Genomic DNA, 18,015 nt, shown 5'->3' with positions numbered 1-18,015 from the left:
CTCTCCCCGATCTTGTGCAGCTCCGTAGCTCCGCGGAGCAAGCGCCGGTGTTTGAGTGGTGGCTCCCCCGCTCAAAGAGACGTAGCTGAGGGAAAATGATGAGCGCAGCCCCGGCGCTATGGCCAAACCGGCTCCGTACCCCGGAGCCAATCAATCAAGGCTGCCTCCGCGGATATTCCCACGGTTCGGCCAATCAGGGGACGGAAGAGGCGGGTCTAGGGCTGTGACGTCACCCTGTCAAACTAAGCACGTTGCTGTTTCGCGGAAACGCTTAAAGGGGAAAGAAGCGTAAATCATGACGGGTAAAAAAAAATCTAAAGTTTGTGTTAAAAGGCAGTGTCACTTCTACTTAAGTTTTAAGGGTGTATTCCACTGTAAGTAATAATAATAAATTAGTTGGCTTGTCCCTTTTGTGGGTTGTTTTTGACCCAATTGTTTTAAGCGCATGTATGAGGCAACCGGTCCACGGTGTACCCCGCAAACATTCATTTTAGATTGATTAAGTAACAACCAGTCCAGTGGACCCTGCCTTTATTGCCAAATCAAATTTAAACTGTTTGATTCAAGACTTTCAGAGTTGATAATATGACTGAATGGTTGGTAAGTTATATGTGCCTTGCGATTTTCTTGCAAATTTGATAGAGACAGGTGCTTTAAAAAATGTCTGGATGAAAATATTACAGGCAAGATGGTGTTAACAGTTTCTTCTTTCTTTATGTTGCACTTTTTTTTTTTTCAATTTTAGAACTGTTATTTCTTTAACCTGCGCGCAGGGAATAAAACACGTTATCGGCCACCTTGAATTTTTGTCATGGCCAAGAGGTTGCTAGGCAACCTTCCCTCCAGGCCAGTCACCACACCCGGCCTTGAAAGTGCCCCATACATAACATTCTTGTTTGGCCTCTTATTGAGGGATAAATGAGAAAATCAATACGCCTCTTGTACCTGCCTCCTTTAAGACACAGACTGCAAGGCTGGCAGGCAACATTTGCTGTTGTCATACAAATTTATTTCCTGGGCATTACCTCTTAAAAGTGATTTAAAAAAAAAAAAAAAAAAAGAAACCAAAAAACATTATAAACGGTATTAATTTTCAGCCATCACCATCATAGTCCACTTAGCTTAATGCTACAAGTAATGCAAAATGCCAGTGACATGCTAAAGATTAACATTGATTGACGTTTTGGTTCTTTTTCCTTTTGCTTAATTATTCACTCATCTGGTTGTACTTTTTACGAATAAAATATAAAAAAAAACAACAACAATGTATGTTCCAAAAATTGTCTTCCCCCCCCCAAAAAAAATCCATTGAAATATAACCAAAGCAATAGTTCTATCTGGCTGATGATATTTTGCGTTGAATATTCTTTCGGGAAACGGGACAGAAGGTTGTTATTGTGTCAATAAATACTGACTTATTTCACCATGTGAGAATGTCTCCAGGATAGGAGAGCAGGACGGACTAGTTTTAAGTAAACAATGATACAAGGCGTTGGCGACCACAAGTTTATTGTCATGAATCGATAAAGAGAGAAGGAGGAAAGGCCAATTACACAAATGACTAACTCGTTATACGGGTGTAACTTTAAGGGCAAACGAGGATACCGACCATTCGTTTTCTTTACCCTCTTAAAACATTCATGCAAACTTTTTGGGTTAAATGAATAAACCCAGAAAGTCAGCTTGGCTCCTTTTTAACCCAATTTGGGTCATTTTTGACACAACTGGAGTAGTCGGGTACACCCTGGACTGGTCGCAGGGCACCATGGACAAACAAGCATTCTCACTCACATTCACAATTACAGGATAGCACCCGTCTCACACTCACCACTAGTGTACTGTTTTTCCAACAAGACATCTCTGACCCACTGCCATGGAAGACACACGATTAAATTGTTTCTTGACAAGCCCCCCCTCCAAGTGTCAATGGAATATGAATAGAGCTGCAGATGGCAAAACAGGTTACCATGCCAACTCGTGTACTCCCTATATTGAATGCAACATTGGGAATTGTTCACTTAATTACATGTTGTTGTTGTACGGCTTTTCCGCTTGGCAACACATGACTATGTGTTACCTACTGCTGCCTTGCTTAGAGCAATCTCAAAGTCTGTATGGACCTCAAAATTCGGAACATGCCATCAAAATGTGATTATTTTGAAGATTTACCATACATTTTTTGAAATTCTGTCATTCTTTTTTGAAGTGTTTTGCACTTTTGAAATGAATAATGAAGACTGTCAAATATAAAAATTCCACCCAGCAGTGAGGTAACTGGTTATTTTGAAGATCGACCAAATGGATTTTAACAAGGACAAGTGGAGCATCAGACAAAAGCACAAAGGACTGATTCAGCTACTTCCCATCAGAACCTGGTCATGACAGCAATGAAGAGCTCCATCTGCACCTGGCAGACACAAGCAAATGAATCCGTTAATGGGCATTATGGAGAAATATCCAGTTTTTATTGTCCCTCATTGCAGATGTCATCACTCAGCACTGTTGTGATGAAAATGAGTGATTATAGAGGTACGAAATAGACAAGTTGAGGGGGGTTAATGTATTAAATAGACATGGAAATGAGATTTTAACTGTTGCTAAAAATATTGGGAACAATTATCTTCAATGTGATGTGCTGTAGTGCCCCCTACTGGAGAATGAACGCATGTGCCACACATTCCAAGCGGATTGAAATAGATTTATTCCGAACCCCCACAAAGTTACACCGACTTTAAATACGTTCAAATAATACTAGGTGTCTTAATAATTTAACATGAGCAAATTAAACTGTCTCTTTCTAAACTTTATTACAGCACGTGAACGGATAACGGTGACGTCACCACGTCTTGCGTTCCTACGGTAACGGCGCAAGGCTTCTCCCAGAGAGGATCATGGGAAGTGAACGGTGTTTTTGAAACGGAGGGAGTTTCGAATTATTTTACATTAGCTGCGGTTAAACACGACCAGCACTCGACATGCTAACCATTTAAGTAACGCGACGTTTAAGCGAAAACATAAATACGACGAATATGTTCGCTATACTCGGCCTTCCTATTCTTCGTAGAATTAGCTAGGTGGCTAATGCTATCAGCCACTGTGTGGAGTCGTCAGGGGCAACAAAATGGGCGAACAAAGAAATTAGACAAAAAAGCAAAACTTGTTGATTTACCAGAAATGCCACAGATACGGTGTTGTCGAAGCCAGTGGGAATGACGCAGCGACGATGACAGTGATGAAGAGGGCGTTACATCCCGATCCGGGGTATGTACAAGCTTGTTAGTTAAACAGCACAAAAAGTAATGACATTTGTAATTGGTAAACTGTTTATTAACAATACTTCTTGGCAATAAATCCGAATTGAAATACTTGTTTACTTCCCGTTTAAGCAATGTCACACCTGTAAGGTAAAGAAAAGTGCTGTTCATCCCAGTGTTTTAAAATTGTAAAAAAAAATCATATTCCCTGAAATGGTGCATCTAATATTCATTTTTCCCCTTTCAGGAGCCAAAGACAAATCATTTTAGTCTAGTTGATTATTCAAAGGGTTAAATTACTGATGGTGTCTCGGTCTGGATACAAGCATGGAGCTGACGCTAGAAGTGGTCATCTCCTCCAGAATCAAACGAAAAAAGCCATGGCCACGATTTTGCTGGCTCGGTCAGGAGAAAGAATGTGTCTTCCTGTTCGACGACAAACGGATCAGCGAGATCAACATGATGTCCGGTCGTACCAAGAAGAAGACCCCCAAACTCCATCCTTTGCTCAACAATGTGGTGACGATGGCTCCATCCCGCAATGGTAAGTTTAAATGTCAGTCAAAAGTGTTTGTCAAAAGTTACTTTGCGTAAAACACTTTTGTTTTTCTCAGGGATTTGGTTTTGTGGACTTTTGACCACGGGCGAGCTCTTTTTATGGAACAGGGACAATGATTTGTTGAAGACTGTCACAGCGGCCCCTGAAGTCGTTCACATCATCACTACGATTCAAGGTAGGCGTTGGACAGTCTTGGGACCTTGAAACTTGAAATGCAACTTTTTTTTTTTGACAGGGAGTTCCACGCGACTGTCCATCCATGTATCGGGTAACGGGGCGCGTGTGATTTTGGTCACCACGTTGGGGCAAGTGTTTCTGTGGGAATGTACAGACCCTGAAGATTTGACTTTGACGCAAGACGGCTCAGTGGAAGGATGCTGGGTCCAAATGCAGCCGCCTCAAGACTCCCCTCTGCCCACTTTGAAGGACAAAGAGGCGACTCATTGCAGTGTCTTTGTGGAAAACAAGGTTCCATGCATCAATGCGATTAATAGTCCCAGAAGTTGCTGCGTGTATCCAGTGTTGTGACTTGTATGCTTTAATTCCAGACTATGGGTGATGTGTGTTTACTGGGATTTGTATTCACATCTGGGAAAAAACTCATCATCACCTGCCTCAAAATCCAATGGCTGGATCAACGTTTGTGCTTTGGGTAAGTGTGTATTAAGCGTTTTTACACTTTTTCTAATCTGGGTCATCATGATGAGAGAGGGGTTAGCCACACCCCCTAAAGGCACAGATACAATACATGTCAATTCAGCGTCTTGTAAAAATCACATTTCTTCGATTAGCTCTATGGAATACAGCCTACAATGGGCCACCAAGACGTACCTCATGTCACGTCTCAACCCGCCCTGCCAAACGGTCAAGTCCAGAGGGGCGCTGGTCGTCGACTTCTCCCCCGACGGGCAACTGCTAGCCGTCGTGGTGAACCAGCAACAGCCTCAGGCGAGCATCTCCACCTTCTCTATGCCATTCTATGTGAGATGGCGCTGTCTGATGATTGTTTTGAATGTAGGCCACGCAGGTTCTATTTGTGAGCACGCAAAATTTTGTCTCCGTGTCAAGCGGACTTGGACGATGCGGGTGTAAAACTGAGCAGGTTCCTTCTAAATACACAAGGTGGATTAACGGGATTAGCGCTTGATTTGATTTTGCACAGAACACTGAAAGCTTTTAACACAAATTTCTCAAGGTCATACTGGGTTGGGAGTCTAAGCTGGTCACATGACGGCCTTTTCCTGGCCTGCGTTTTGAAGAGAGGCGCCCTCCTGATCCTGGCTCGTCTCGGCGGGCTCCTGGCGCTAACCAGCTCTGGCTGCAAAATCGACTTTGGGCCAGCGCACTTTCTCCCCCTTCACCCATTGGTCACTTACCGGTTGGTCTTCATTTGATTACTCCACCTTTAGACAAAATGAGATGACAAGAAATGTTTTTAACCACGCAGGCTTCCGACCGGACGAGCGGAGGCCCACCTGTCCAGCTCGAGCGTGTCGGCACGGGACACCATGAGGCAGCGCTTTTCCGTCACTTGGCACCCGCGCCTCCTCTACTGCATCGTGTCCGACGGCTACATGGCCACCGTGCTGCGAGTCCTCAACAGGCCTTCTCCTGCAATGCTGGTGAAAGCTCTGTTGGATAACAGCAGCAAAGACCTTCAGAAGGTCTGCAACCTTCTGGATACATCTCAGGTACACAAGCAGGAACTATAACTTTTTTCATTAGCGCTTGACGCACTCTAGTCGCCATTTTGTGTTACAGAATTTCATTTTCTCGTTAATGACTTTGTATCGCTCACTCTAGTTGGATGTGAGAACGTGCTTGGAGTCGTACCTCAGTCCGGACGCCAAGTCGTTCACCACGAGAGGACGTCACCCTGCGGACTCCATTGTATCAGCAGCCACGCACGATTCCACTTTGCCTTTCTTTCTGCAGGACCAGGGCACCTTCGGTGGCACCAAGGAGCTGTTTGATCGAGTTCAGGTTTGTCCAAACGAGATTTGTCAAATGTGCCGTGGCCCTTGCATTAATTCCAAGTGCTTATTTATGAGCATTGTGATTTTTTTCCCCCAGTCCTTCTTTGAGGATGAATCCGATGTAGACGGCCCTCCTCTTGGTTCGCAGCTGGCGGACAGCGGACGCTTGGAGTTTGCCTCCATGTTCGACACTCTCCACGCTTTGGACACAGAGACTGAACTAGACCAAGATCCTGAAGAGGACCTTGAGATGACCGTGTGTTGTCTTCGACGGGATCTCAGTAAAATCCAGAATGGGCTCTTGACGGTGTGGGCTCTCTGCATGTCTCTGGGAGCTGCGGTGGAAAACCGAGCCCACCTGCTCGAGTGCACCGTCATCCGCGTGGCGCAACTCGCCGCTTTGTTCCACTTGATGCCGAAGAGTTCTTCCGACTCTGGGAAGAGTGGCCCCTCCGGTTTTGCTTGCATCCTGGAGTTTCTCAAAGCGCTTTTTGGAATCCTCCCGTGGGACAACACTCACTCCGATGGATCTCCTGGCCTGGCGATGGTGGTGGAGCTCTGTAAGCGGCTTGTTCACCTGCTGCTCGCCCCGCCCCCAGATTCCCCCCCACCACAATGTATCAACAGGCTATCCGAAGCCGTGCTCATCCTCCAGCTGGCCTCCGATGCCCTCGACTGCGCCTACAGCCTGCAAAAAAGCACCCTCTGGTCCTCGACGGAGAAGGACCCTCGATTCTCAGCTTTAGATGTCCACCATGTGCCACTGCTGCAGGAGTACGGGGAGATCCAATATGACCTTGGTCATCCGGTTCTGCCCCTATCCCAGCGACCATCCAGCAGGTTTGTCTTTTCATCATCAGAACAGACAAGGGAGACTTAGACTGGATTTTCTTCACAAAAGCTCAACAATAGTCTTTTGCCATTTTGCTATAAAATCATGTGGAATTTGCTGTCTACTCATTCACAAAAACATCCTGAAGTAGATATAGTCTCATGTTAAATATTTTGAACGATTATGTCACATGACCAGACTGTGTGGAGTGTGGCATTGGGTCTACACGATGAGCCAGAGTTACAAGGAGGACACGCGAGGCCCTAAGGAGGTCGATGACGGGGAGCAGTTGTCAATCATCATGTCCAAGATTCAAGCAGCTCTGCAAGCGATCGGGGAGAAACTCGAAGAGGGTCCCGCACTGTTGAGTCACACAGGTGAGAAACAATTCTGGCTGTGGCGGTTTCTATAATCCAACCTAAATATGAATCGTCTTCTCAGGTGAAGAATTCTTCCTATGCGGCTTGTACCAAAACAGCTCTGAGACGTGGCGGACCCAAATTTGGGAAGAGAGTAAAAAAAGTATGTTGTTCTCTTTCTCAAACGCACATAATACTGTCAAATAATACAAATGTTTTTCTCTTAGGTTGTCGTCGCAGCGCCTTCCAGGAAACCCGACTTTGCCTGGCTCTCCTCTACAGCCTGCTGTCCCAGTACCATCTGAGGGAAGCCGTGGAGTTGGGAGAACACATGGCCCACTTGGCGCTGCACAACGCCGACCGCCACAATAATCATGCCACTTGCACTACAGGTCAGTAAATGGACAAATGCAGCCAAGTGTGCCCAAAGTGCTTAGGATGGAACCTTGCGCTTTGCAGCCGACCCCCTTCTGCCGACAAACCTTCACAGCGACGCAGTCATCGCCGTCATTCAGACTTTGGCGAGGTTCATGGCTTCCTATTTTACCAATCAGCCTCTCAACATCCTGCCTGCACACCACGTGGCTGTTTTGCCACCGTTACATCTACCTCATGGTTTGTGGAAACTAAATACAAATATTTGTGGAAAAAACAAAATATAACACTTTTTCTCTTGTAACCCAGCTTCAAATGTAGGACGCATGGTGCCTCTGTGCCAGGAGGCAGCGGCTCGAGCGGTCCGCCAGCAACAAATGTCGGAGAAGTGGACCGTGGACTACGCCGTGGACCTTCTACTGCTCGGGGGTCTGTTCCCTGAGACTGCGTGGTTGGCGTACAAACTCGGCGACTGGAAGATTGCAGCCTCCGTTAGCCTCGCTTATGTGTACGACTGCAACAGCCACTTGGACAGGACGAAGTCAGTGCGTGATGGATTGTTTTTGTGTTTTTTCTTTTCCACTTCATCACTGAGTGTTTTTTTTCCAAACAGGATCAACAGACAAGACCTTCACCTTCCAAAAACTTTACTCCCTGAAAGCATTTTTCAGGCGGAGTTGCAGTGTCTTCTGGACAATGACACTGGAGAGCACAGCGATGTCAATGAGTCAACATTTGCAGGTTTGTGAACATCACAACACAGCCGCTTTAATCCATCAACCCACTTGTGTCTATTTGTTGGACCAGACCCCGTGGAAGGACAAGACTTGGATGCGTTGGAAGGATCCGTCCAGGACATCCTCAAAGCGTCCGTCGTCGCTGGTGTGGACGTTTTAACGTCACAGTTAACTTCCTTACTGGAATCAGCTAAAGATCTGTGCTCGAGTCTGTCTGCTTTGGTGCACAGTGGACTGTATTTACCGTCCCCGCCTTTGTATTGTCCTCAGCCGTCCCCTAACACTCAGGTAAACTGGCCTTAAAACAAAATCTCCATTTTCTTTTCCTATCTCGCTCACAAGAATTGATATGCATCTTTCAGGATCCTGTGGGGACAGCGGGACAACTCACAGAGTTGGCGACACGCCACAAAGTGTCGGGCGTTCTCCAGAGGATCCTGCTCCTCCTCAGGTCAGCTCGATGCTGCCACCCTGTCGCTCAGTGGTACGTCAGGAACCTGAGGCGGGCCCGCCACCTACTTCACAAGGTAGAGCGTCTTTGGCATTAGATGAAGCTTTGTTTGAAATTCCTCTTTTGAAAATAGATTTGCTATATGTATTATTTGAAGATCAAGACAAAGTATGCCTACCCATCATTCCCCAAAGAGGAAAAGCCTTTCCCAGAAGGCCTGATGAAATTTGCCAGCCATGGCGGATTCTTCAGAAGGAGCCATAGCAAAGATCTAGAGCCTGATTCCAGTCAAACTATTAGTAAGACACCACTCCACATTCAATTTGAGAATGCCAATTCTACTTGGTGTTCTTGACTTTATTTCCATCCTCAAGTCTGTTTCAGGCAGCTGTGTGGTTTATGCTGGATGCTTCATGTTAGGGATCAGCTTTCTGTTGCCTGCAGGAGGTTTCAAGCTGCCAGAATGCAACAGGTATCATAATTATCACATTGTGTGGAGTTCTCTTTCAACTGCGCAAGGCCTGATCCGTGTTTTTTTTTTTTTTTTGTGTGTGTTTCCTCAAAGGCCCCTGACGATTCACAAGTGCATTCATTCTGCATTGATGCTCTTCTCTGGGCCCATCGCTATTTGAGTTTCTCTCACTTCCTGAACGCTGAGGAAATCCTGCAGGATCTCCTGCTCAGCCTTTTGGCTGAATTGCCACCCCTTGCTTTGGTGATTTTTATTTTTTTTTATCTGTGTCTATTTGGAAAACCACAATGAATAAACTTGTATTTTTACTGCTCGTCCTCATTAGGTGGCAGACACGCTCGTTCTTGCCTTCCCAGAGAAGGAAGAGTCTGTCAGAGTCTCCCTGAGGGAGAAGTATAACTCACTGCTGACGAGCTTGAGGCAATGCAGCGTCTTTGGTACATCATAGCCAAACAGATTTATGTATTTTATTGGTGCTTGTATATTTAATTTATATCCAATTAAAAATGCAGACATTCATATTTGAGGATGTGGGTTTCGTGTATGTTAATGTTACCACCGCTTTATTAGGTATAGCCAGACAATAAAAAAATGCCTTCAATAATAAAGTTTAATGATTTGTAATTATAGTTTGTATATGTACGGACTGTATCTGTTAATTTTGTTTTTATGCAACTTTAATAATGCAAAGAATTACAGTGATGCCTTGAGTAATAATATAATTTATTAAACGTGTAGTATACAGCCCTGTTTTTATTAACATGCAGAACTGTCAAACTTCTGTTTTCCATCCCGTAGAGGACGACACTAAGACCATGAAGACTCTGATTCAAGAAAAACTCAGGCTGAGGAGAAAGCACCTGGGTCGCTTGCTGAGGCACCTGGCCCCCATGGAGCTTTGGCTGTGGGAGAAAGACGAAGATGAGGAAGACAAACACGAGGCGACCGCTTTGAGATCACACTCGCCGGTCACGAGCGTCAGCGCCGCCACTCTAACTGACGGCGTTGATGAAGAAAGAACAGAGAGCACATCTGACCCTCATACCTCATCCATATCCAGGTAGGTGGTGTACAATTAAAGGAGGTGTGTCCCAACTGATTTGTCATCACCGCATTAAAAACATTTTTTGTCTGTGTAATAAAAAGTAATCAAAGGTAATAAAAAAAAAAAAGTGTGAATTTTTGTGTTGTCTTCTTACAGGAAGGTCAAAATTAAAGCAAAGAAGACTGCTGTTCGGACTAAGAGAGCAAAAACAAATGTAGCGCCACCTTCCCTTCCAGTCATCGGGACCTGGGAGTTTGAGCTAGAGGATGATGAGTATCTCAACTTCCTCGAGCTTTTTCTCAGCTACATGCTGGAGAAGGAAAGCAGCGACGGGGGTGAGCCTCCTTTGCTCAAGTCTTTTTGCTCGGCTTTACGCGAGAGGGAGCTAAACTCGCTCACCTTCGACGTGCTCACCACCATGCATCGTCGCCAAAGAGACCCGGCCAGGAAACACTGCGGAAATGAGCTCCCGGTCTTCAGAGCCGGTTGCTGTCGAAGGCCGGTGAATGCGGGTACGACCCCCGAGTCGCAAGCTGCACCAGACGCTTGCGAATATCGAAGCAACGTCTCTGCGTCCGCTCTGTCTGAGCTTAAGACAGGGAGACAATTGGGTTTGTTTGGTCTCCGACATCAGAAGGGAGCCTCTGGTTCTGACGGTAATCAAAGCGTGTTGGCTTTCGCCTCCACAACTACACCGGAAGCCGTCGTAGAACTTCAACAGGTCCTGGATTCTAAATTAGAGGCCCAGTTCCCAGTGCTGGGAAGACTGCTGGAGTGGATGTTGCGCTGGGCCGACAAAAGGGTGCTCCTTGGGCATTCGGCAAAGAAGAAAAAAACAAAGAGAGACGTAGCGTGTGAAGATGGGATAGTCATCCGTGTCAGGACCTCTGCGCCGGCGCTGCTCACTTCGCTGAGCCTGCTGGAGCGCAGGTTCACGCATCTGCTCCAGCCAGGGTGCCCGGAAGCAAGATGGACGATCGCTCGGGTGTGGCAATCCGAGGCCGTCCCAAAGCTGGAGAGACAAAGCCCTGTTGATATCAGCTCCCCAAGATCAGCTGCTGGTCTGGATCACGACATAGGGAAAGAGGAACTGTCTGTGTGAGTTTTTTTTTTTTTCTTCTTCAAAAATGTCACCATGTATGACAGAAAGTGCCACTGTGTGTACTACGCTCTTGTAGTTGTTCTCACACGGACGAAGCAGAAGAGTTGAAGTCTCGCATGACGCCTCTCCCCGACGAGCCAGACGAACTCAACTCCAGCGGTCCGGTCCCGAGCTCCACATCACAGCGACCGTGTTTTGCTGATTTGGATGTCACGCCAGAAAAAGAAGGCACGGTGTCCATGACAGTCAGTATGTCAGCTGTACTAAATCTTCTTAACATCAACGTGTTTTTATCTCAGTCAAAAGCAACGATGACCGCACGGAGCAGTCGTCGTCTCTCTCCAACGACATCCCGTCTGAAAACCTCTGCTCGCCTTTAGCGGTCCGTATGAATTTGTGGCGATTATACATTGCAGTTTTCATGTAGTATAAACAAGTGTGTTATTTTTTTCACAGAGTTTAAAACTTGGAGAACTGATGGAGCCCACCTCATCTCTGTAAGCTCTCAATGTCAAATGATTCTGCATTTGAAACAATGATATTAAAGCTCCTGACTTTGCCAAGTTTTATAAAATAATACAGCAGTTATAGCATAATTGTTGCATCACCTGTTTTTTTCGTTTTGTTTAAGATTCAATCAGGCAGGAAGCCATCCATTGACCCGGGCACCGAGTGATCCAAACTCCCAAATCCCCCCGTCTGCTCAGCCACAGGCGTCGCTTCACACAGAGCTCCCCCTTTCAAGAGCAACTCTGGACACCAACACGCCATTAGATCATCCAGGCTCTGGACCTCACCCTACCACAGCTGGTGCACCCGCTCTGGATCCTTTTGGCCAACCAGACTCCTTTCAGGCTCCGCCAATGAGGCAGCGCCTGGGTGAAGATTTGTACCGACTGGTCCAGGTAACAATGCATCCGTAGATGCATTGAAGCGCACCTGATGATTTAAATATTGGCCCTGTCTTGCAGAACATCAACTACATGAGCCTGATGGATGTTTTGGGAGCTTCATTTTCCAATCTGCAACTCGCGCAGCAGAATTCCTATTTATCGCAACCTAATATGAGCCCTTATGTGCCTTCGCCCTATGCACCACCTCAACATAATCCCCAACCTGTGCAGACCCCTGCAGTGTCGCAATCCCAAATGTATGTGCCGAATTCACACTCAAACAAGCCAGCATCTGCACCCATGTGTGCGCATCAGGCTCCCATACAAGGCACACAAGAACCTGATTACGTCAGCAATCTTACCTATGCCCGTCATGACGCAGGAGGAAGCCATCAGGTGTGGTTTTAATTGATAACAAACTATTTATCGACTTTGTGGGTGAAAATGTACATCTTCTAAGCAGCCCGTGTGACCCCTCATTTTCTTTTTAGTATTTGTTATGTGCGTATTATGTTGTGGAGCTGCGTGCGTAATTACGCGCAGAGCGAACTTTACCGTAATCTGTCCAATTTAAAACTTTAGGCCGTTGCTTCATGATCGTATCGGTTGGTTCCATTTTTTGCATTCGTTCCATAACGTGCATTTCATTACCCGACACACCCGTTCATCGCAATGAAGCCGTCATTCGATGTGGAGTGACGTCACAGTATCTGTAAAAGATGACGTGAGGTGACGCTTTGTTTGTTTCTTGTTATGTTTGCACGACTAGTTAAATGTGCACCAGTTCCTCACATTCACTTGTGCTTCATTGAAGCCACTCGTCTTTCTTTGTTATAACTTATTTTTAAAACAAAAGTCAAGCGATTCGTCTGATCTCTTTTTCGTTTTCAGGATTTTCGACCCCTCGCTGTGCAAGCGGAGTCGAGAGACATTCACTTTCAGGAAAGAACGAAATTAATCCCATCCACCGAAGGGCTTCTGATCGCCGCTAACAGCAATACTACAGCGCCCCCTGTTGGTAATAATAGAGACCTGTCCATTCAAGCCTCAAGCCTCCAATTACTCCATCTGCAAAGTGGTAAGAAGAGAGACAAGAAAAGGAATAAAGGCGAATCTACAATTCGGGAAAGACTTCTTCGATTTAGCCACAGCACTCAAACCGAGTCTCCGACAAGGAGCTGTCATCAGCAGAATCCCACGTCCGAGGCGGCACGAGGGCTTCGTTTGCTGCGTTTGCAGCCCGGTGCACAAGAACACATCAACCTCCCCAAACTACCGGCAACACCTCCTCCTCCCCCCAAGCATTTCTATGTCCCTGCAGTGACACTGGTAGACATCCCCAAACTCCAACTTCTTCACATAGACCCCAGTCCAAGAATGGTGAGTATTGTGTACCCTAAAAATAGACTAAGACATTTTTTAAAAAAAAATTGTGCTTAGTTTAATTTGTGAAAAAATTTCCACAGATGTCCACCCCGGCACCTCGCTCGTCCCACAAGGCTCGCCTCATCTCCCTGGAGGAGTTGGCGGGTTTAGTGGCAGGGAGGCGCAACTCGGAAGAAGCTCGGCTGCAGCTGCTGCGAGTCAACGACTCCGGCGAAATGCATCGCGGCGTGACGCCTTCCTCCAGCTCCAGCAAAAGGCACGATTACCTTACATGTAATAATCCCAACTTTGTTTTCATGTCAGCCTTCTGACGATGTGTGATCACAGGCAGAAGAGGAGAGAGCGATCACTCAGCACAAATCTGCCAAGTGAGCTCATCACCACACAGGAGGTAGAGCTCTTTTTTTTTTTGTTTAAATGAAAACAATTTTAAAATTTCCATTCATAATCTTTTCTTTGTAGCCTAACGTGAAGCAAGAGGAAATCACTCCTGCAGGGGATGCTCCCAGTCAAAGTGGTTCGTACCAAATGTTCCATGATCCACAGCACGTTGACGGTTGAGCTCATGAAATCCTTGTGCTTGTCAGCAGTCATTCATAGTTCCTCGAGATCCAGCAGCACCGGTCCAACTGGTCGCTTTCTATTAGACAAGGCGAGAGCCACTTCAGCTGAACTCCATGCCTTCGCCTCCACGTGTAAAAGACCCCCAGAGTGCCTTGACGCTTTCACCAACACTGATCCAAGTAAGTAAATCAACTTTTATAGACTCAAGCTAATCTATGACCCAAATAAAGCAATGGAGAAAATGCATAAGTGCCAAGCTACCCCCCCTCCCTTCCAGAATCTTCTCCCATGCTTGTGGACAAAGCAGTGTCTGCTTCACTCTTAGCCACAACTTCTACGGCCAAGTCAAAAGAACACACTTCAGAGAAACTATCCCGAGAAAAGAGCCCTTCTCAAGATGATGATGAGATCCCGCCAATAGATGAGAAGAGGAATTTGGTGAGATCCCAATCTGGGTCAATGTCCAACTAGTTTAAAAATATATGGTTAGGTGTGTATCTTTTAAGTAAAACAAACATTGAGAAGACCCATTTGTGCCAGGATCAGCGCGGTCGCAACTTCCTAAGCATCCTGGACATCGAAGAGGGGTCGCAACATTGTGATTTACCTCCAGCCAGCTCCGGAATGAAAGACGCTTCTTCCATACCTCCTGTCCTCACGCCTGCTCAGCTTCACATTCTCGCCACTTCTGTCATCAAGAGTGCTCGCCCCGCCGATGAGAAAACCCCCAAAACCGTCACCCCAACAGGTCTGGATTTGACTGTTGATTCCCAAAAATCATTTATTATTTCATCAGTGAATATTCTTCGAATTTTACAGACACAGAATGAATTAAACCCATAGCTCAAGGCTCCACTCTGTTTGTATGAATGTTCTAGATTACCATGAGAGCACCACTGAACCAGAGAGAGTTTACTCTGAGGAGCTACATGACGCAGATCTTATTAAAGCCCTCAGGACAAGAAGAGAGAGACCTCACATCGTGGAACCGGAGAGCATCTGCTCTACTGAACTATCTGAGCTGACGACAGCAATGAAGACACCAAAAAGAGATGGACCTCACCACAGGGAACCAGAGAAAGTCTTTCCGTCCGACAGTGAAGTTTCAATCGACTCCGAGCTTTCGAAAGCCATCAAGAGCCCACGAATAGACGAACCTTGCAATCTCCCGTCCGAAACCGCCGTGGTTTGGTTCTCGTCCCATCTGTCCAAACTGGATTCCCAGCTGGCTGCGCTGCAGAACATCGCCGACTGCCTGGAGCAGGACCTGCCTCAGTCCAAAATTCCAAAGCAGGTATTTTAGCATTTGCATATTCATTCTCATGATTCAGATCTAGTAATCTGGCATGATTTTCTCTTTCTGTAGCCATCCAAGCCACAGCAATTCTCCCCAGCTTTATCTCCGAATGTGAAGCCCACAGTAAGAAAAACAGTAAGATTGTCTCTCCCGGAGGAAAAGCCCAAAGCACAGCCAAAGCACACTCCTCACGTCGTCGTGAGAAAGAACATCCTCGAAAGCAGTAAGTTTCTTGTTTTTAACTTTCCTGCACAATCAATGCTAACACATAACGAGAAAGGGAAACAAACGAAACGAATCGAAAATGAATTTTTTGAATCAATCACAAAGGAGCCCCACCGCCGCAACCTCACACCGCACCAGAACCCGACATCTGCAAGGAGGACGAGAATGAAGAGGAGGACAAGAGAGTAGACATATTCCACAATGTCAACCACAGCCCTGACCGAAAGCCGTCCACTCCGCATCTAACTTCCTCCTCTCAGCTTCATCCCGGCCACCAGAGCCTTCTAAGTAAAGACACGACATTCATTCAGATATTTTCTCCAGCCGTGTGTTACAATGAATTCTTGTTATCCTATTGTCTTCCTCCAACAGAGCATCTGTCAACTGTAACATTGGAAACGTTTGATGAGTACGTATGACATATTTTAATCATTTGACACACAATACACATTATGCCTTCATGTGTTTTGGATTTTTTTTTTTTTTATTTGTCTTACTGTGTTCGTGTGTCACCCACAGGACGGTCGACGAGAGCCTGGACCAGATGGGCTTGTCCGACACAGCGGAGATCCTGGAAGGTTTGGTGCGAGAAGGTTACATATCCCAGATGGACCTGGACGCATCTTTATCAAACACGCTCGACAGCAGGTACAGTTCTCGCTCAATTGAGAGCGATTTGAGAGTATCGCGGAGTTCAAAGCGGCGATGTGGTGCAGGAAAGAGCAGCAAGAAGCAAGTCGGCAGATTTCCACGAGGTGTGCTCTCCCCGACGATGAAGACTACAGGCGGGAGTTGAAGATCTGGATGCGACGCAAGCAGAGGGAGAGACACTCGGTGTATCAAAAACAGAGAGCCAGCCTGCGTGAGAGGGAGACCAAACCTTTTTCCAGAACATCGGTCGGATTATTCATCCGCCGTCAAGAACTTCCCATCATGTTACATCCACATGGTTGCTCATCTGTGCCCTTCTTCATTTGCAGAAATCCACCAACCAAGTGATCAGCAAGAAAAACACACAAGAAAAGCAAAAGTAAAAACCGACGCCAGTTAAATCTGAAATTGCATATTTAATAACAACGTACTTTGTAAACACAATTTTATTTTCTTTGGCTTACCAGGGACTTGCTTTTGAAACAATTCAACCAGAGGCTCCGTGACGCCGCCTTGTTGGCGGATCAACTTGGCACCAGCCCCTTTCCCGGCTCTCGTGTTTTAGTCACTGATGGTCCCACCGTAAGGTCGTCCTCTGCTCCACCCACAGCTGGCAATCCCAGGTACCGCTATCTTTTTGAAAAAAAATCCCAGCAGTGCGGCTGATTAATGTCTAAAATGGTCTTGCCTAGATTTGATTGAATTCAAATCTTCTCTTTGGGTTTGACAGCACAGAGAAGAATCTGAAGCGTCCCTCAGGCCAAACACGCGCCCAGCGTCGTCCTTGGACTGCCGAAGCACCCGGAAGACCTTCAGAGGACAACAAGAAGGTTGGACTCCAGCCAAGGCCAGGTAGCATCCGTAAACCTCGATAGTAGCATCACGATCCTTACGAGGCTTTTAGAATGTATTTTCCCTCACACTAATTCTGTGAGGTTCTCTCTCGATGTCAGGGACCTCACTGTCCAGGCAGCGTCCGGTCACTTCCGCCAGGGCACAAGAGGACGAGCATGTCACACAGCAGAGCGTTAGTTTGTTATTGTCTGAACTTATAAACGAGCAGGACGACGGCATCGAGGCGAGTGAGGCAGGCATGGACTGGCTTGACAAATTGTCGGAGAGCGGCGGCAACCTCAGCGAGGTGGACTGGGCGGCCATCGAAAGGATGGCGGCCACGGCGGGGACTTGAATGTCTGCATCTCAGGTAAAAAAAAAAAAAAAAAAGCAACACGGTACAGAGTCATTGCTTGGTCAATTTCTATGTTTCTGCTATGTTTATGTTTTGCGTTGCAAGCAAATCAGGCACCCTACCACTAGTTAGGGGCATTGTTGCTTGCAGTGAACACAGTTGTGCTCACGTTTGTGCAGGTATTTGTACACACTTGATCATTTTGTCAGTTTTGTGTGTAGAATTTGTAGAGAAAAATTAATCCATTCTGAAATAAGGTTGTAACATGTGAGAAAAATGAAACTCTTAATAATACTTGGATTGATCGACGACACAATTTCGGAAATTATAGTTAGGTGTCAGCTTTCTGCTTGAATTTTTCTATATACTTTCTCACTTTTGTACACATTGTCTTGAATAAATGTCACTTCTAATCATTTCATTATTTCAAAGACTTTATTTGGAATACAAAGGTAAAACATTCTGCCACTAATTATCGAAAATACTGACTTTTTTTCTTGAACAGTTACCTTTTGAATGAAAACTCAGTAATTCAAATACTCATCGATCTAAATTGAAAATATTTTTCAAAATTAAATACAGTGAGTGATTCTGATCAAATTGTATATTGTATTATTGTTGTTTTAAACTAGTTATATTGTATTAAAA

At 45.9% G+C, this 18,015-nt stretch overlaps 1 protein-coding gene and 1 long non-coding RNA gene across 2 annotated transcripts in view; one reads left to right on the top strand and one right to left on the bottom strand.

The window, feature by feature from the left end:
• Nucleotides 1-17,957, top strand: part of cplane1 (ciliogenesis and planar polarity effector 1) — a 32,944-nt gene extending 14,987 nt beyond the window's left edge. The window contains exons 4-50 of the mRNA XM_061293569.1: nucleotides 21-3,261; nucleotides 3,502-3,798; nucleotides 3,869-3,988; nucleotides 4,049-4,281; nucleotides 4,362-4,465; nucleotides 4,605-4,761; nucleotides 4,832-4,935; nucleotides 5,009-5,191; nucleotides 5,261-5,504; nucleotides 5,617-5,796; nucleotides 5,887-6,629; nucleotides 6,820-6,998; nucleotides 7,063-7,143; nucleotides 7,208-7,372; nucleotides 7,440-7,595; nucleotides 7,665-7,896; nucleotides 7,969-8,096; nucleotides 8,163-8,380; nucleotides 8,455-8,619; nucleotides 8,701-8,842; nucleotides 8,918-9,015; nucleotides 9,109-9,258; nucleotides 9,341-9,452; nucleotides 9,814-10,075; nucleotides 10,217-11,158; nucleotides 11,239-11,390; nucleotides 11,462-11,544; nucleotides 11,619-11,659; nucleotides 11,794-12,067; nucleotides 12,134-12,451; nucleotides 12,947-13,435; nucleotides 13,522-13,697; nucleotides 13,769-13,832; nucleotides 13,904-13,958; nucleotides 14,029-14,184; nucleotides 14,283-14,443; nucleotides 14,546-14,753; nucleotides 14,884-15,299; nucleotides 15,372-15,525; nucleotides 15,633-15,815; nucleotides 15,900-15,936; nucleotides 16,047-16,175; nucleotides 16,244-16,424; nucleotides 16,508-16,557; nucleotides 16,646-16,801; nucleotides 16,909-17,030; nucleotides 17,132-17,957. Coding sequence (XP_061149553.1) covers nucleotides 3,582-3,798; nucleotides 3,869-3,988; nucleotides 4,049-4,281; nucleotides 4,362-4,465; nucleotides 4,605-4,761; nucleotides 4,832-4,935; nucleotides 5,009-5,191; nucleotides 5,261-5,504; nucleotides 5,617-5,796; nucleotides 5,887-6,629; nucleotides 6,820-6,998; nucleotides 7,063-7,143; nucleotides 7,208-7,372; nucleotides 7,440-7,595; nucleotides 7,665-7,896; nucleotides 7,969-8,096; nucleotides 8,163-8,380; nucleotides 8,455-8,619; nucleotides 8,701-8,842; nucleotides 8,918-9,015; nucleotides 9,109-9,258; nucleotides 9,341-9,452; nucleotides 9,814-10,075; nucleotides 10,217-11,158; nucleotides 11,239-11,390; nucleotides 11,462-11,544; nucleotides 11,619-11,659; nucleotides 11,794-12,067; nucleotides 12,134-12,451; nucleotides 12,947-13,435; nucleotides 13,522-13,697; nucleotides 13,769-13,832; nucleotides 13,904-13,958; nucleotides 14,029-14,184; nucleotides 14,283-14,443; nucleotides 14,546-14,753; nucleotides 14,884-15,299; nucleotides 15,372-15,525; nucleotides 15,633-15,815; nucleotides 15,900-15,936; nucleotides 16,047-16,175; nucleotides 16,244-16,424; nucleotides 16,508-16,557; nucleotides 16,646-16,801; nucleotides 16,909-17,030; nucleotides 17,132-17,367 — 9,156 coding nt within the window. The 5' untranslated portion in view covers nucleotides 21-3,261; nucleotides 3,502-3,581 and the 3' untranslated portion in view covers nucleotides 17,368-17,957. The remainder of the gene's footprint in view (nucleotides 1-20; nucleotides 3,262-3,501; nucleotides 3,799-3,868; nucleotides 3,989-4,048; nucleotides 4,282-4,361; nucleotides 4,466-4,604; nucleotides 4,762-4,831; nucleotides 4,936-5,008; nucleotides 5,192-5,260; nucleotides 5,505-5,616; nucleotides 5,797-5,886; nucleotides 6,630-6,819; nucleotides 6,999-7,062; nucleotides 7,144-7,207; nucleotides 7,373-7,439; nucleotides 7,596-7,664; nucleotides 7,897-7,968; nucleotides 8,097-8,162; nucleotides 8,381-8,454; nucleotides 8,620-8,700; nucleotides 8,843-8,917; nucleotides 9,016-9,108; nucleotides 9,259-9,340; nucleotides 9,453-9,813; nucleotides 10,076-10,216; nucleotides 11,159-11,238; nucleotides 11,391-11,461; nucleotides 11,545-11,618; nucleotides 11,660-11,793; nucleotides 12,068-12,133; nucleotides 12,452-12,946; nucleotides 13,436-13,521; nucleotides 13,698-13,768; nucleotides 13,833-13,903; nucleotides 13,959-14,028; nucleotides 14,185-14,282; nucleotides 14,444-14,545; nucleotides 14,754-14,883; nucleotides 15,300-15,371; nucleotides 15,526-15,632; nucleotides 15,816-15,899; nucleotides 15,937-16,046; nucleotides 16,176-16,243; nucleotides 16,425-16,507; nucleotides 16,558-16,645; nucleotides 16,802-16,908; nucleotides 17,031-17,131) is intronic.
• LOC133163554 (uncharacterized) lies at nucleotides 14,627-16,780 on the bottom strand. Its single transcript, XR_009716412.1, has 3 exons — nucleotides 16,643-16,780; nucleotides 15,163-16,495; nucleotides 14,627-14,765 (listed from the first exon to the last, which is right to left on the bottom strand). It is a non-coding gene; the product is annotated as an uncharacterized LOC133163554 (long non-coding RNA).
• Nucleotides 17,958-18,015: the final 58 nt, after the last annotated feature.

Source organism: Syngnathus typhle, linkage group LG12 (assembly GCF_033458585.1).
Source record: "Syngnathus typhle isolate RoL2023-S1 ecotype Sweden linkage group LG12, RoL_Styp_1.0, whole genome shotgun sequence".
In the NCBI taxonomy this organism is placed as follows: Eukaryota; Metazoa; Chordata; class Actinopteri; order Syngnathiformes; family Syngnathidae; genus Syngnathus; species Syngnathus typhle.
This window is presented reverse-complemented; position numbering and strand designations above follow the sequence as displayed.